Source organism: Falco rusticolus, chromosome 7, assembly GCF_015220075.1.
Source record: "Falco rusticolus isolate bFalRus1 chromosome 7, bFalRus1.pri, whole genome shotgun sequence".
NCBI classification, from domain to species: Eukaryota; Metazoa; Chordata; class Aves; order Falconiformes; family Falconidae; genus Falco; species Falco rusticolus.
In genome coordinates this window covers 69,623,629-69,639,381 of record NC_051193.1, presented here as the reverse complement: position 1 = coordinate 69,639,381, position 15,753 = coordinate 69,623,629, and the positions used below count along the sequence as shown (strand labels likewise).

At 43.5% G+C, this 15,753-nt stretch overlaps 1 protein-coding gene across 1 annotated transcript in view; it reads left to right on the top strand.

The window, feature by feature from the left end:
• Positions 1–3,180, top strand: part of GALC (galactosylceramidase) — a 37,003-nt gene extending 33,823 nt beyond the window's left edge. Inside the window, exon 17 of the mRNA XM_037394869.1 lies at positions 555–3,180. Coding sequence (XP_037250766.1) covers positions 555–698 — 144 coding nt within the window. The 3' untranslated portion in view covers positions 699–3,180. The remainder of the gene's footprint in view (positions 1–554) is intronic.
• The last annotated feature ends 12,573 nt before the right edge of the window (positions 3,181–15,753 follow it).

Below are 15,753 nucleotides of genomic sequence, written 5' to 3'. Positions count from 1 at the left end.
TCTTTCAGATTAAGAAATACAAGTAAAAACACTTTTTTTCTAAATTTGTTTAGTGGAACACTGGCAAGATAAATCATAACTTTTCCTGACGCAGTGTTTAATTTTAATGGCTTGAATGATACTTGAAAGTTCTGCTGTCCCTTCTTCCTCTCAGCTTAACGACTAAAATACATCTCTCTCCTTTTGACTTTTGCCTAATTTTGCAGAATCAGTACCAGGTTGGCACTGATAGTTGGCTTGTTTGAGGGAGCCTGACACAAAGAGAAGAGGAAAACCAGTTTACCTTTCAGATTCTACACTGAGTTTGCAAAGCTGTGAGTTAGATGAGCCTTTTATATATTCACTGTAAAGGCATCAGATCTGTTTCACAGGGCTGATAGGCACTGGAGGTTTCTATGCAGTATTTAAATGTGCTCCTGCATGGAAAATGCATGAAATGTAGTTGAAAGCTGATTTGACATCTTTCTGCCCTGTCTCTTCTCCCATGTGAATAGGCTCAGTGTCAACACAATCACTGGATTTTACAAAGCTAACTTTCTCCTTTTTTTTGACAGGGCACTTCTGCCTCAGGACTGTTAAATGGTTATCCACTCTGGGAGAATGTCACCGTTTCTGAACCAAGTAACGGCTGGGCTGCTATGGGAACTCGCTCGTTTGAGTTTGCACAGTTTGACAACTTTCACGTTGAAGCTAGCTGAGGTGGCTTTTGTATTTGGAGAGCCCGCTTCTCATATTACTTTGAATAAGAGCCAGTTCAGACTTTGAGGACAACTTAATGCTATGCTGAGATTGATCTGTTGGCAAGGAATCTGAATTCTGTCCTTGTTACTTGTTAAAGGTTTACTTGAATAGGTGTCAACCTGACTGTAACTTTATCCCCTGATTCCTATGGGATTTTTGCCCTTTGAGTTTTGGGGGGTAAAATTTAGTTCAAGGTAATGATGAAAACAAAATAATGCATTTAAATCTCTTTTAATAACATCTTAACTTCCCAGCTCACTTTTAAGATAACTTCAGAAGTTAACAGAAAACAGAGCATCTGAAGCTGCATTTTTAAGTTACATGATTGTGTCCATTCCTTTCACTCTGAAAGAAAGAATTAAATGCCATTAAACCCTATGAGCCAGTGGCCCCAGAGTGTTGCAGGTCTGTCATTCTCAAATTTCATTTGAAGTACCAAGTTTTTCTATAGGGATATAAAAAAAATATTTTTTGGTCAGATTTTCTGCTACAGTCTGAGGCTAGACGTTACATTTGATTATTTCTTCCTGATTGCTTCTTCCAGCTTCCATTGCGAGCCCTAAAATAGATCATATCTTCTGTGGAACGGAAATGTGCCTTGTGGCTGGTTAGGCAGTGCAGGTTGTGCCTTACTTCGAAACTACCTCCTCTTTCCGATGAAAGGGTTGAAATGGACGTAGAGATACCGTAAGTTGCTCGTTAATGATAGTTTTGTGGGTTTCTTTGGTGTTACAAAGAATAAAAACTTTGCGTGGTGGATGCTCCAAGTGAGGTCACATGTGGAAAAACTGGCCTTTTTTTCCTAGAAACTTGGGCAAAGACCTCTCGCTTTTGATGGGTCTAAAGCTTAGAGCAGAAAATAATGAAAGCATAACAATGTTGTTTAGCCTGTTATTACTGTAGCACAGAGGAGATGTGGATACTGTCACATCCTGTTATAAAAGAAAATAAAAAATAGCCTTTGCCCTTAAGAGCTTGCAGTCTGTTCATGAGGTGAGTGACAGCAGGTGGATGCAGACAGAATTGTTTAGTGTGCCAGGCGGTAGTAAGGACACAATAGCAGCTGTTCTTAAACTTTTCTTAGGTGTTACAGAGTAAAGTTCAGAGGCGATTTCAGATCCTTGGGAAAGGAGGGATTCTGTTTTGCTGTTGCTTCATTATTTTTTTTCCCAAGTGCAACCCCCCAAAAAATAATAATTGAGAATATAATGAGGTACTGAATGGGATTTTCGTCACACACATTCCAAACTCGGTTGGTTTCTGATTTTTTCTTGTTTGCTGTTGGTTGGAATGAAGATGATGTCTGTTAGCGTAATGAAACACTCCCTCTGTGTCCGTCTACTTTTCACATTCACATCCAATTTAATTGACAAGCAAGTAGTCCCACAGACTTGATAAGGCCTCTGTAGCAGGTGATATCTTGAGAAACAGATTTGCAGGGTACTTTGATTTATACAGATTATTACTTTGATCCACTGTATTTTGGAGGCTGTTTCAAGTGTGAACTTCAGTCATTGAAGTTGTCATCTAATACAGAGTTAGAGTAATACGAATCATTATTGGAAAACTTTTATAAAGGTTATCTTCCAAAGTAGCTTTTGGAGAAGAGTTATCAAAATTCCATCTCTAATAAGTAAAGTATTTTTTATCTTTTAGCTATTATACTGATATTGCTATTGACTGGTTAGGAGTCAGTCATACGTGCAAGTTCCATACATGCTAGTAACCTTGAAAAATGGTCCAAACCACTAAACTTTAACACTCCTGTGGAAGGCTTCCAAATATTAAGTAACTATTTACTTAGCTGGGTGAAAAATGAAAGCCATTTTTCCACTGCAGTTTCATTTGATGGTTGAAGCATGGATGCAAATCTGTCATTACTTGCTTGATTTCTGAAGGGATGTCACTGGTAACTCCAGATGTGAAGGAATCTAACTTTAGGTCCTCATATTCAAGTAATATGAGTATAGGAGAAGTATTTCTCAGAATAAGCTTATTTTAGCTGTGATGGATTTTTCCCAGTAGGATACTTCTTGGACTTCCTGGTAGCTTGTGTGGCTGCAAGCAGTGTTTGTGTAAGAGAGAGATCAGCAATGATGCAGTTATTCCAAAGGAGCTGTCCAGGTGTTTTTTACTTTTTAATGCACTAGTGTAATAAACTGCACTGTTTAAACACAATGTACTTTATCACTGGAAGTGTTGATTTTTTTTCCTAATCTTTTAATTTATAATGTTAGAGGATTAAACTGTTATGAACAGTGTGATTTAATGCTGATATAATGTTATTCATCTTTATATGTCTGTAATTCTTCACCCTTCAGCTGGCTGCAATATGTTTGGCAATAACAAGCTGTCAGGTCTTTCACTGAGGGGTGGATTTATGTTGTTGATTATAAATACTAATCATTCCAAATGGACAAATAAAACACTTAAACCCCCTTTATTTGTGCAGAATCCTTCTCTAAATGCGTCTTGGTTTTCTCCAGTAAGAAAGCTGACAGTTTTTCCATTGTGATTCTTGATAAATATGCTTGGCATTAACTTAATTGGCTTGGAAGAGTTTTTCTGACACTGTATAGCCAAACAGTCCTCATTAACAAATATCTCAAAATCCATATGCATTATCACTTGTGCTGTTGATAAAATGAATTTTTTTTTATAGCGCTCAATATATGTTTTGCTGCTTTGTTTGTTTTTTGGTTTTTTTTGGGTTTTTTTTTTTTTTGTTTGTTTTTTGCATTTAGTTAAGGGAATTCAATTGTATTTGAGGGCCAGTCATGCAAAACTGCTGAGTATTAAGGTCTTGTGAGATCTAGCTGAAAGTCTTGTTCCTAGGTATGGAAGCAGACAGTGCTGTACGGGTGTACTTTTAAAGCTCAGATGAGGTTTTATGGAATATACTTTTGAATCTAGCTTCAAATGTGCTCCATCCCTCCACTCCCTCCCCACCCCCAAACTTATGGGTTCACCTTTAAAAGGGGGGCAGAAATTCCATAGAGCTTGTCGTGTTTTCCAGGCCATCACGCCGGTACATACAAATTACCGTGGAAATACTGTCTTCCAGTACCAGGTATGTGTTACCACCTGCACAAACACTGCATCCAGATCAGTTCTGCCCCTTCTCTGCCACCCCACCTTTGAGGTTAGACACAATTAGCGGTTCTTGGGATTTTCAAATTCCTGCAGAACACCAGGACTTCCTAGCTTTAAAATTGCAGGAGACTCTATACCTTTAGGCTACTGATGATGGTTCCTTTGGCAGCCGCCTCCTGGTTTCACTGTATCACAAGTAAATTTCTAGTTCAGAATTTGATTTGGAGTGCTAGTGGTTTTCTCCTTCCTTATTGAATTAGTTTTATTGCACAGTAGCAGCAGGTAGGTTGTTTTCACTTAGTAATTTTTCATCGGTTTACCTGAAATTTCTATTTGCAGTTCATTTTCTGGAGGGGTGCGCATAAAATGTGTGTGGTGAAAATAGCCACCATAATTATTGCTGTCTTTGATTTCAGCAGCATGGGCGAAGAGGGATGGTGCTTGGAGATGTTCGTATCCTCCCTTAGATGTTTTGGGTTTGTTGTGTTCTTGTTTGGTTGGGTTTTTTTAACCCCCTTGTAAGTACTACATTCATACAAATCTAGCGTATGCTGGGAGTGGTGGGCAGAGGCAAGGTTGTGGAAAAAAAAAAAAAGAAAAACAAAACCACCAACAAAATCCAGCCAAACCCCTAATCTTAAAAGACTTGCTGGGCTTGTAGGGGAGTCATCAGGTAGCTATTTTAAGGTTTTGACTATACTATGATATTTGACGAGGGGAAATATCATGTGCCAATTAATGTCAGGGCTTGCTGAAACAGAGAGGTAAAATGCAAATGGTTATCCATTTTCTTAACAAAGAGAACTTAGCCAAAGGTTAGATGCTTTTTGTGTGTGGCTGGAGCCTTAGCAGTCATCCTGTCCGTACTGGTAATGCATGAAAAGTTAGCATAAGCAAGTTCCTCTTGCCACTAGATATGTTCCCTCCATTTATGCTCAAGTGCCACTGAAACAATAAAGGTGTTGTTTCTTGAACCTGCATTTTAAAAAAAACCCAAAACACCTACTGGCAATCGAGGAGTGGAAAATGTGTGTTGCAGCAGTGTTGCCAAGCTTTCACAGTGTGCCAAGATACTTCTGTGTGGTTTTCATAGTGGCTAAGACAAACAACCTTGAAATGCTATTTTTTCCCCTCAAGGAATTATGTTTGGCTAAGGTTAGAAACAGATCCAGAACCCAAACATCAATTTTGTCAAGGGGCTCCAAGTAACTTTGCAACTACCACGTGAAACCTGTCCTTTACTTTTGAGCACCCCAGGCTAAACTCAGACGTATCGCTGGAAAGTGGAGATGAAAGTAACCTAAAAGTATTTGTTAGAGTGTGTGGACTTTTTTTTTTTAAATTCTTTTTCTGTTAGTTTCAAGTGTACCTGACTGAGAGTGAAAACTTAGAGCAGGAAAATGGTAATTTTCATTTTACTGTGCTCACAGATGCATGTCAAAACGTGTAACTGTAGTAGGGGATGGCTCAGGACAGCACTAACTTTTGAGGGTTTGCAGGAGAAAACAGAACCTAGTACGCCAGGCTGGTGTGCAGCTGTGGTCTGGGAGACCTTGGTGGTCCAAGAGAAGATAACACCAAAATGTCTCTTTAAAAAAATAACAACAAACAACCCCCCCAACAAACTGTGTGCATGTGTACCCAAATAATTTGGGGAAAAGGAAAGAACAAGCCAGGTTTAGCCTGACTTTGTTCAGTTCCTGCTGGGAAGTGTCATTTTCCTTGCTGTTCTCCATGAACAATAATTTAATTCAAATGCCCATAGAGAATACAAGACTTCATTGCTGCTAAGAAGCAAATGTTGTTCAGCTAATTAGAGACTGCCGTTCTCCAAGAACGCTAGGATTAGAAAAGGGTAGAAAACATGACAACAGGTTCTGTGGCTGAAAGGCATGCCTGTGATGTGTGAATCAGGCCTGCTCCTGGCTGTGGAAAGTCTCCTTACTAGCATAGCAGCAGAGTTGGAAGAAAGGGGAAAATGTTTCTCTGTTATTGCTACTGTCCTTCCAAGGTTTGAGGAAGCTTTGTGTAACACCGGCCAGTCAGAGGTTGCACGGGAGCAGCTCTGTAGCTCTTAGCTTGATTATACAGTTAACAGAGTCATTTGAAAGGGTACGCAGCAACAAGGAGGAGCAAATCCTGTTAAGGATGTCCGTATTCCCTTCTGATGTGATTGCTCCCGTAGTGGGAGCAGTAAGTGGTAGTGTTCGTTAGCAGGAGGTCAGGCGGCTTTTGTGCAGAGCTGAGGTGCACGCTAATGCCTTGGTGCAGAGGTCTGTAAAGCTGCATTGGGATGCACGATGCATCTGGCATAAGCTCCCCGTTTCCTTTCAGTCTAAGATCGCAGTTTAATGGTTCAACAAGTTTTTTCTCACTGCTCAGCTAATACTTTATAAAAAAAAAAAAAAAAAAAAAGTTTTGCCAGCATTAATGGGGAGTTTGCTCAACGCAGCGGGGCAAGTCTGTACCAGGAGGAGGAGGCTGGGGATACCCTGATGATCACTCAGCCCATCTCCTTGCCAAGCAAGATAATTTTTTTTTCCTGTTGTACATTTTTGGAGCCTGCCTTAGATGAGTGCTGAGACAGAAGGGTGGGAGAGCTTCCACTTCTCTTTTGCAGGCGGCTATTCTGCTATTGATTTTTAAAACAACATTAAACAACATTACTTTTGCTTATGATCTGTGTAAGGAGTGGAGGGAGATAGTTCAGCTTTTCTTCCCAATTCATGATATAAACGAGGTTGATACTGCATAATGTGTCTAACTTTTATTGAACTCCAGTACTTACTTTTGGGGTGCCTTGGGTCCTTCATGAGATGCCTATGATTCTACCTGGAGAGACAAAATGCTTTGATTAGGTGAATGCTTTCATACAGGTTCATGGGCTATGAATGCCCGCTTCCCAAGCCTGCACGCCCCCCCCGCCCCCGCCAACGACCCCCATGCAGAAAGGGTGCTGGCTCGCTTTTATTACGTTAAAACCTAATTAAAGCAATTCTGTGTTTAGTGACCTCCCCAACGAGCACATAGTGCATCCTCAGATGCCTATGAAGTCTTCTGCTGGGGGGTAACCATTTCAGAAAGCAGTTTCTCTGCAAAACTTGCTAGTTTCCACCAATGTGCTGCTTATAAGTGTGATGATGATGACGTTCTTCCCTGTGAGGCTTTAGCCTTGCATTGTCTAACTGAAATGTCTTTTTCTCCCTGTGCCTTCTTGTTTCAAAAGATTATGGACCACATCCCACTTCTTGAATCCTGCAAGGAGCTCAGTACCATGTAAATATTACCAGTACCCTCTACTGCAGATAAGAGAAGTGTGTGTTGCATGCTGTACATTTCTGATGACCTGGAGATTCTCTATTTTTACCCCTTTTGGGGACAGTGCTCTGAATGCAGAATATAATGAATTTACCTGCTTTTCAAAATGTACTGTTTTGCTTTTAAGTGACTATGGAGCATTGCTTGCAGTCCTGGGTAGGTTTTTTTTTTTTTTTAATAACACTTAAATTCACTACAGTTACCAGAGCTTTAAGTGAGTGGTGGCTGGAGATTTGGAGTGTATCAGTCAAAGGACAGAAAACTGCAACTGTTGTTCCAATTACCTATGCAACCTAGAATGAATATGAGCAATGTGAAGAGTTAAGTGAGTCTTGGGTGCCACAATATGGTATTTGTTCCTAACGTGGTGTCCTGAGTTTACTCCATGCCTCGGTTTCCTCATTGGAAAACAGGTGCAACACAGGGATGTAGTGGCACTGAGCACTTTGCTTAATGGTTTAAAAACAGAGATGTCGCTTTAACTTCCTTCCTGCAGAGACTAAAAGCACTGATGGAAAGCTCAGTGTCACCTCCTATGGAAAGGGTAAAGTGGGAAACCTGTGCTCGGAAGCCAGCTGCTGCAGATCTGCCTCTGCTTGGCAGCTCTGCATTAGTGATGGGGGAACTGGGAGGGGTGACTTTATTTCCTTTTGAATCCGCTGTCAAACATGCCACCTTCTTATATTCTTCATGTCACCTACAGTGATGATGCTCTGCCTCTACTGACAGTCATGCTATGGGCGTGTGTCTTTCCACAGGGGTTGCATTCTGTGTACCACCAAGTATGTTGGTGTCCTCTGGTTTCTCTGTCCAGCAGTCCCACAGTAGGGAAAAAACAGGGAAAAGTGGTGGAGTCAAGCAAGCTGAAACACAACTCACCAACAGATGCCACTGCCTGCAAGGAAATCTGAAGGAGGTAAGGCAACGTGCAGTGTGCTTCACAGCTGCCTTTTTAATAGAACCAGTAGAATGGAGTTGGGTAGGAGAGGTTGGAAATGACCTTGTTTGGTATAGAAACACATAAGGGAGTGGTGTAAAGCTCTCCCTGGAGTTGTGTCAGGCCCTGTGTACTTACCATGACTTAACAAGATAGGAGGGGTTGTGTTAACGCCTCTATAAAAAGCCTGAGGCCATAATATGTCCTCAGAAATACTCACCTCCAGGCTCTCCCTTCTTTTCATTGAAAAAAATGCTGTAAGTCGTACCTAGAAAAAGAGCAGAATAGTACGAGAGGAAAACAAAGCCAAATCCACTTGTTTTATCTGCAGCCACCTCTTAATTCCTGAAGCTAATGAGCACTGTTCACTTTATTGCTTAACTACAGCTACTGCCTTTTCTCCAGAGACCTCATTCCCTGGGAAAAGTCTCTGGGTCCTAACCAAAACCAGATAAACAGGAATGCTATTCCTGTTCACCGAGTGTGACCGACACGGTATTTGAAAGCCCGGCTCAGCGCAGAGAGGAGGGGTAGCTCATCCGTCAGCCTACACACCCACCCCCCCAAACCCCCCACCTCATTACAGCAAGTCTGATCTGTGCTCAGGAAAAATCTATAGCGGTATCACAAGGATTGGATTCCGAATGAAAAATCGGGGTTTGCCAGGAACCTTAGGACCGTTTCTGCAGCTGGCAGAGCCGGAGGCGCGGCGGTGGCACTAGGTGGCACTGGCAGCTCGGCTAAACCGCTGCCCGCCCGGCTGGGGACGGCCCCCGGTCCCCGGCCCCGCGGGGCGTGCGGGCAGCTCTGGCCAGGGGAAGGGCAGGCTGAGGCTGTGCCCTGCTGCCGTACAGCGCACCCAAGGCTTCCCTGACAACGGACACTAGTTTGTCTTTTAATACTTTTTGCGTCTGCTTTAAGCAGATGAACCGTTATACAACCCAAACCGCGCTGTAAAGTGTCTGTTACCCACAGTGGTTTGTCCAGACCAAAGCCGTTAAACCAAGAAAAAGCTCCGAATGTCCAACGGCGGCCAGTGACGTAGCTTTCCCCTGAGTCTCCGTAGTCTTTAACTCGTGCATTTAACAACGAAAGGATCTGCGATGGTTATTGTTAGCGCAGGATGAGTTTGCTCCTCACTGATTGTCGTGCTGCTGCAGCCCGTATCCTCAAAGCCTTTCAGACACCGTGGCCCCACTGGTGGCCAGTGTCCCGCTGGGAGCACGCGTGTGCCACTGCCTGCAGCCATGTGTGCCCTGCTGGGACGGCGCACCGCGGAGCCCTGCGTGTGCATGGATGAAACCCCAGACTATGTCTGACAGGGAATGGGAAAGGTCTGCAGGAGCTTTTTACACTGTACAGCTGCAAGATTGTTATTTCCCATCCCTTGGATGTTTTACTGATGTGTGGGGCTTATATTTGCTCTTTAATTCTAAAATACCGGATTGATAGCAAGGGACTGAGGCACTTTGTGAGAGGGAAGCAGCATGTTGGCACTGGTGATGGGATTGTCACCCAGCTTACCCTTGAACAAGGCAGCTCTTTTGCTTAAAGAGGGCTGGAGACAAGGCAAGGCATCGGCCCTGTAAACGTGTGAAGGGGGGACGTGAAGAGCACGTCAGGAATTGGAACTGCTGACTTTGGGGTGATTGAGGAACTTATAAAAGCAAAGGGGTCAACAGTGTGAAAGCAGAAAGGGAGGGAGGCTTTGGCCATTAGCAAGTGTCTCAGAACAGCATAATCAGAGATATGGGAGAGGTAAATGAGCAGTGATTACCAGGAAAGCAATTCACTCCCTCGTGCCAGGTTTTCAAAAGCTTTATGTGCCGTAGGTTAATAGCCAGCTATTTGTTTTCGCTCTGGATTAAGCCCCAGACTTCCTGAGGTGATGTCCTTCCCTGTCCCTCGCAGGCCACCAATGTCAGGCAGCTGAACGCTGTCTGCTGCTACAACGCAAGTCTGTCTGCTAACACCTTGCTCAAGGAAATCCTTAGTTACAGGGTCGCAGGGTTGTTTTTTTCTGTGCCCTTTGGGTTGCCCCAGAAAGGGCCTACCCAGATGTGCATAGGGGCTGGGAAGCAAAAGGACTTTGTGGAATTGCAAACAAAGATACAAGATGCTGATGTGATAACACATCGCTCTGCCTTGCCTCCTGGGAAGCAAAGCGAGCAACGATGCTGATCGTGATGGAGGTTACAGCAATACCCAGAGGATGTGTGAAACTGAAGTGGGGACTGTTCCTCTTTAGTCCAGCTTTGACCTAAGGCATCCATAAGGTCTGCATGGCTGAAGGGTGGATGTGTCATTGGTGTGGCGGGGGGAAGGCGCGAGGCAGGGACCTCATGCTTATTTGTCTGAAGTGGCTCTTAGGGCCAGCGTTTTGCAGGAGTTCCTGTGGAGGAGGAAGGTAATGTTTTCTGTGGAAGCGTTGTGTCCCTCTGTCTACTGAGAGGGAATGTCTTCAAAGAACTACATAAATTTTACTTATTGGTTTATAACCTTAGTACTGTCTGTGTATTAATTTTTTTGTCTCCATTTTCTTGATGAAATTCCTCCAAGTGTTGGTTATCTCTGCAGGTCCTTAGGCACGCTCTGGGTCATGGCTTTTTCCCTTGTAGTTTTCTCTGACAGAACGTGATCTTCGGGACCATCCCAGGTTTTCATTTTGCCTTTCCTTGCTCTAACTTTAGCTTCTGGTGCGAAAGTGAGAAAGAAACCTTTCCCTGAGGCGCTAAGGGACCGGAATGTGATTCTTAAGCCTTGATAGGTTTTCCCTGTCACCCACAGTACTTTGGAAGAAAGTTGCTTACCAACAGATGTGCTTGGAGAGGTGAAGGATGTACAGGGAATTGGAAGAGAGATCCTGAGGTACCGTATGGCCTGTAGAGGACAGTGGTTATTTACCAGTCTCTTTGGAGCAGGTGAGTTCTATGGCCCTGCCTTGCTGGCGAGATAACACCAGGACAACCTGCGTGGTGAGCGCAGGCGTGTGGCTTGGCAGCCTGTTTGCAATGCTTGGAGTCGTTTTGAAAAGTTCCTTCTGGATTATTTAGTGAGTGAATTTACTTAAGACAGAGCCTTTAGCTCCTGAGAGAGAAGGAAGAGCCTGGGTGAGCTGCTGTTGTAAATCTGTGCTTGCCAGTTGCTGGCCATAGCTTCTGTTCCTGGTGTCCCCCCCACCTCGCAGTGACAAACCCCCGGTCTGGCTGCAGCGCTGGTGGGTGCGCAGGCTGCTTGGTGCTGTAATGCATAGTGCAGAGCAGTAAAGTTAATAAGAAGGTGCCCTAGTAAGAGAGCTGAGCTATAATCTGGTGCCTGTGGGAGCCATACATAACGCTCGGCAAAGCACAGTCTGCTGAGAGCTGGAAGGTAGAAAATGCCACATCAGGTGGGGGCTCGCGGCAGCCCCTGGCCTGAGGGAGTGAGGCAGGGTACCTGGGAACAGCTAGCTGGGAAGCAGCCCTCTGGGAGCTAGGAGATGTTTGAAGGCAGGGAATGGACCTAATGGCCAGAGGACGTGAAGATGCGGAACTGGGTGACCCCCAGCTGGAGCTGTGGGTGTGTAGCCCTTCTGCAGATCAGGTCCATGAAGGTTTCTGGTTAGGCTTCCCTCCTGCCTCTGTCCTTGCAACTCGGTGAGAAGACGGTGAGGCTACTCAGATGGTTAAGAAGGTAGGATTTCACCTTCAGACCAAGGGGACAGAATGCCACCATCTTAACCTGCCGGTGGCTTTTAGTCCTGCTGGTACTCCTGTAGATAGGGCGACCCCAAAAGTGTCATCAGCCTGTTGGTAGAGTTCTGTCAGAGAGAAGAAACCCTTGTGTACCTGAAATTGGGATGTTTGTGAATTACTGAAGAATGGCCCAGTCTTGCCACAGGTCCTGGATTTTGTGGAGTCTTTTGCCACTGATGTGAGTTTCTTGTATTTGAGATTCCTTGTCTGTCAAATGGTGTGCCAGTGACATGATTCCATTTTTCCAGCCTTGACACCTATTCATAAAAACGCTATCACAAATAAAAAAGTATGATTATAACTCAAACAAAAACCACAAGAATTACAGCTCCTGCCTTTTAAAATTCCTTCCCCTCCCCCCCCCGCCCCGGCCCCGAAATAATAGTGTGCATTCTAGGAAGTCAGCATCATATAATGGAATTTACCCTGGAGAACTGGAATGCTAAAACTTGGACTTGTAGTTAGGTAATGGCAACGCAACAACTGAGAAATGAAAGATCAGTTGCTATGTACACAAAAGCAATTTAAGCCAAGCTCTGGACACTGGGACTTGATTCAGGCAGAGAATTGTAGCTAAGACCTAAGAGGCATTCATCTGCTGTGTAAAGTATGCCTAAATATTTAACTTTATTTGGATGAATTCAATGATAAGGCTTCCTTTTCATATTTTTGTAACTGTCATGGAAAAATGGAATTTCCATCCTTTGGCAAAAGATGTTTTTGGTATGGGAAAAAATTAATCTTGGAAAATTCTAGGGAAAAATTCCACTTGGAGAGAGCAATGACACATGATTCTGATTTCTTCCTAGCTTCTGTCAGGGTAGCCAGATCTCTGGAAAAAAATGAGGAGGCTGAAGAAATGAGAAACAGCTTCTCACAAATAAATGATGGGTTTTATCGAGTACCTGATGGCATAGCAAAGGGATAGCAATGAGTTCCTTGTGATGTTTTCAAAATTACTTCTGCAAGAGCAGAGAAAGACCCACCAATGGGCAACTTGCAAAGCCATCTCATTGCTGCGGCATCCTCTTAAGCATAATACAGGGCATGTGTGACCTCTGCCTGTGGCTGGAATGGGAGAGGAAAGGGTATCAAGGCAGTGATATTTTTTGTTGTGATTATAAGAAAAAGGAGTTTATAATTTGCAATGAAATTGTAGCTTCGGTCACCTCTTTGTTTGAGCTTCCATTGATTGCATAGAGATCAGGATTCTAAGTCTAGGGGAATTCAGATTGAGAAGCCACACTAGATTCATTATGTTCATGAAAAATGTGTGAAAGTGGGGTAAGAGGTCTACTGACTCCCCTGGATCTGTTGCTTGAGGAGCATAAGAACTTCAAAGGAAGAGTCTTTCAGTACGGTCCTTTCTTGAATCCACTTGAATGTGTTTGGCATGTCTCCTTGTCTTGGATTCAACCAAAAGCTCCAAAACAAGTGACTTCAAGCCAGATTTCAGTGCTTCCTATGTGTATTTCATGGTTTATAGTAGATACAGGCAGCCTTTCATAATGCTGGTTCTGAAAGAATATATTATTTCTGGAGCAGATCAGGATTTTTCAGATAGAACAAAAAGAGTTCACACTTCAGAACAACACACAGCCTGGCAGCCAGGTTGGTGGATCTGGATTTGGAATAAAAATATTCAGACCCTTGCTCTCCCTGATTAAGTCCTGGAAATTAATTTGTTTTTCCCTAACGGTGAGGTGGTTTGCTATTTTGACGGGGATACATGAGGGTTTGCCCTGGACTCAGACTTATCCTATGGTGGTTTACAATTGCTGTCAGATGAATTATGGCATTTGAGCTGAGCCATTGTAAAAACATATGTATGTTCTTAGCTTGCAACAAATTCTAGTAGTTTAATGATGCTTAAGACAGCTCCAGCACAGAGAAGTCATCCTATTAAAAACAGTAAATCAAGCTTTGCAAACATGATAGCTGAATTGGAGTTTGAGCTATTCCATTGTCTTTACATTCTGCTTCTTCCCCGGTGTGTGCATACACAGACATATAAACTATTTACATTTATAGTTTTGCAATTCAGTGGGTTGCTTACAGCCACAATACATTTTAAGAAAACAGCACCAATTTTGAGATCTTCACAACACTGGACCAGCTATCACCGACAATGTTAGTTTTGCTTTATGAAGTCCTCCTCGGTACATTCCTTCTTGTCCAAACTGAGTATCTTCATAAAGCACATTTGTGAGGTGTCTTGAGAAAGACTAAATACCTGAATAGTGACAAAATCTGTTTCCCATTTCCCACTGTCTGATGGATGCGGAAGGGGGTGTGGGTCAGGGTGTAGAGGGGAAAAGCTGTTTTTCGTGGTTCTGCACTGAATAATTCTAGCAGTATCCTTATCGTAACAAAATGGACATGGGAAAAAATCTCAGCAAAGGCACTGTGACGTGAGCAGGCATCTTGAGCTGTGCACAACCATGAGTTCTAGATTATTTTATGGAATACAGATGTCAAACACCAATCCCAGTTCACTCTGACAGATGAGGTTTGACTGATGGGCTCTCTGGATGGGAGGTTGGTACCCGTATTATCTCTGGCTCCAGAACATGCTTCATAGCTGCTTCCTCTCCTCCCGCCTTCAGCTTCTTGTGTTCTCTTTGCATCTCAGACTACAGGTACGCAAAGTCCTTCCATCTTTTGCCTTTCAACTGGGCAAGGCAACACTGCTTAAAATTCCAGAGGCCTGCCCTTCATATTCCATGAGCCCCTGGGAAGTCAATAAATGTCAAAGAAAAGTTGGATTATTTATTTATTTATTAGGTCTCTGCTACGTTTCTGAGAAGGCCTTTTGGCTTTTGGTCATCACATCCTTAAAAGGCATAACATAGGGTAACAGCACTGTAAATATATCAAAAGAACCCCAGCATTTCCCACAGTATGATAAATCTGTATCATTCTTGAGATATATTGTGTTGAAAAAGCACTTCCCTCTTCATCATTTCCTTTGTCAAATGACTTGCTCAGTTCTCTATTTTTTTATGCTTCTTTAAGGAACCGTAATCAACTGTTTAGTGTGAGAAGGAGCCAAGCTGGTCTTGGACTTTGCATATTTCACATAATGTTTCTCTGAATGAGTTCCAGGTCGCAAGTGCTCTCTTGTAACATATGCAAAGAGAAGAATCTTATCAGGATGATGCTTAAGCCCTTCGGTAGGAATCAGGTGAAGATGTATGGCCATTTGTGGTAACATCTTTCTAGCTGCACAGCTTGCAGCCTGTGACGCACTGTGGTCCCTGCTGCCACTGTTTGGCCAGGCACACTCTGTCACTCAGCTTCAGCTGGTTACAGGTAGGGTCAGCACCGTCTGCCCCATGGCACTTGAATCAAACGGTGCAGACAGCAACTTTCCCTTAAATCTGGATGTCCCACCCATGGACCTGACAAGCACTCCATTGTCATGCCCTGCTGTGACCTCTCTGGAAGTCGCACAGCTACAACAGTCTTTGAATTGGAAATTATTTGCAGAGACTAGAGAACCCAGCCCTGGTGTCAGGGGGTCCCAGGGGCTCCCCTCTCTCCCTCCTTTCCTTCCCCTCCCCCTTTCCCTGTCTGCCCCTTATTTCGACTGTGGGATAGATTTTAGAGTTCGACGGAATTTGGCTTATAGGTTGTCTTTCAACCCTCATGGGGAAAAACAAAATAACACCTTCTCTATTGGGGGTGTTAGTTAAGGTCTGGTCTGGTAAATGAAATGGAAAGCCAGCACCTGTAGCTTCCGTGGTCTGCACTAAGTTTTCAGATCAGTGTGACAAGGCAAGGGACTGCACAGAAACAGAAATAAACGGTTATGCATAAAATAAAAAGCTGCCGCCCGCAGCTTTGCAGTGGACAGAAATATAGGAGTCATGCCCAGCATGCTCATGCTGGACTTGAGAAGACTGGCCAAGGACACTGTTGACTAATTCT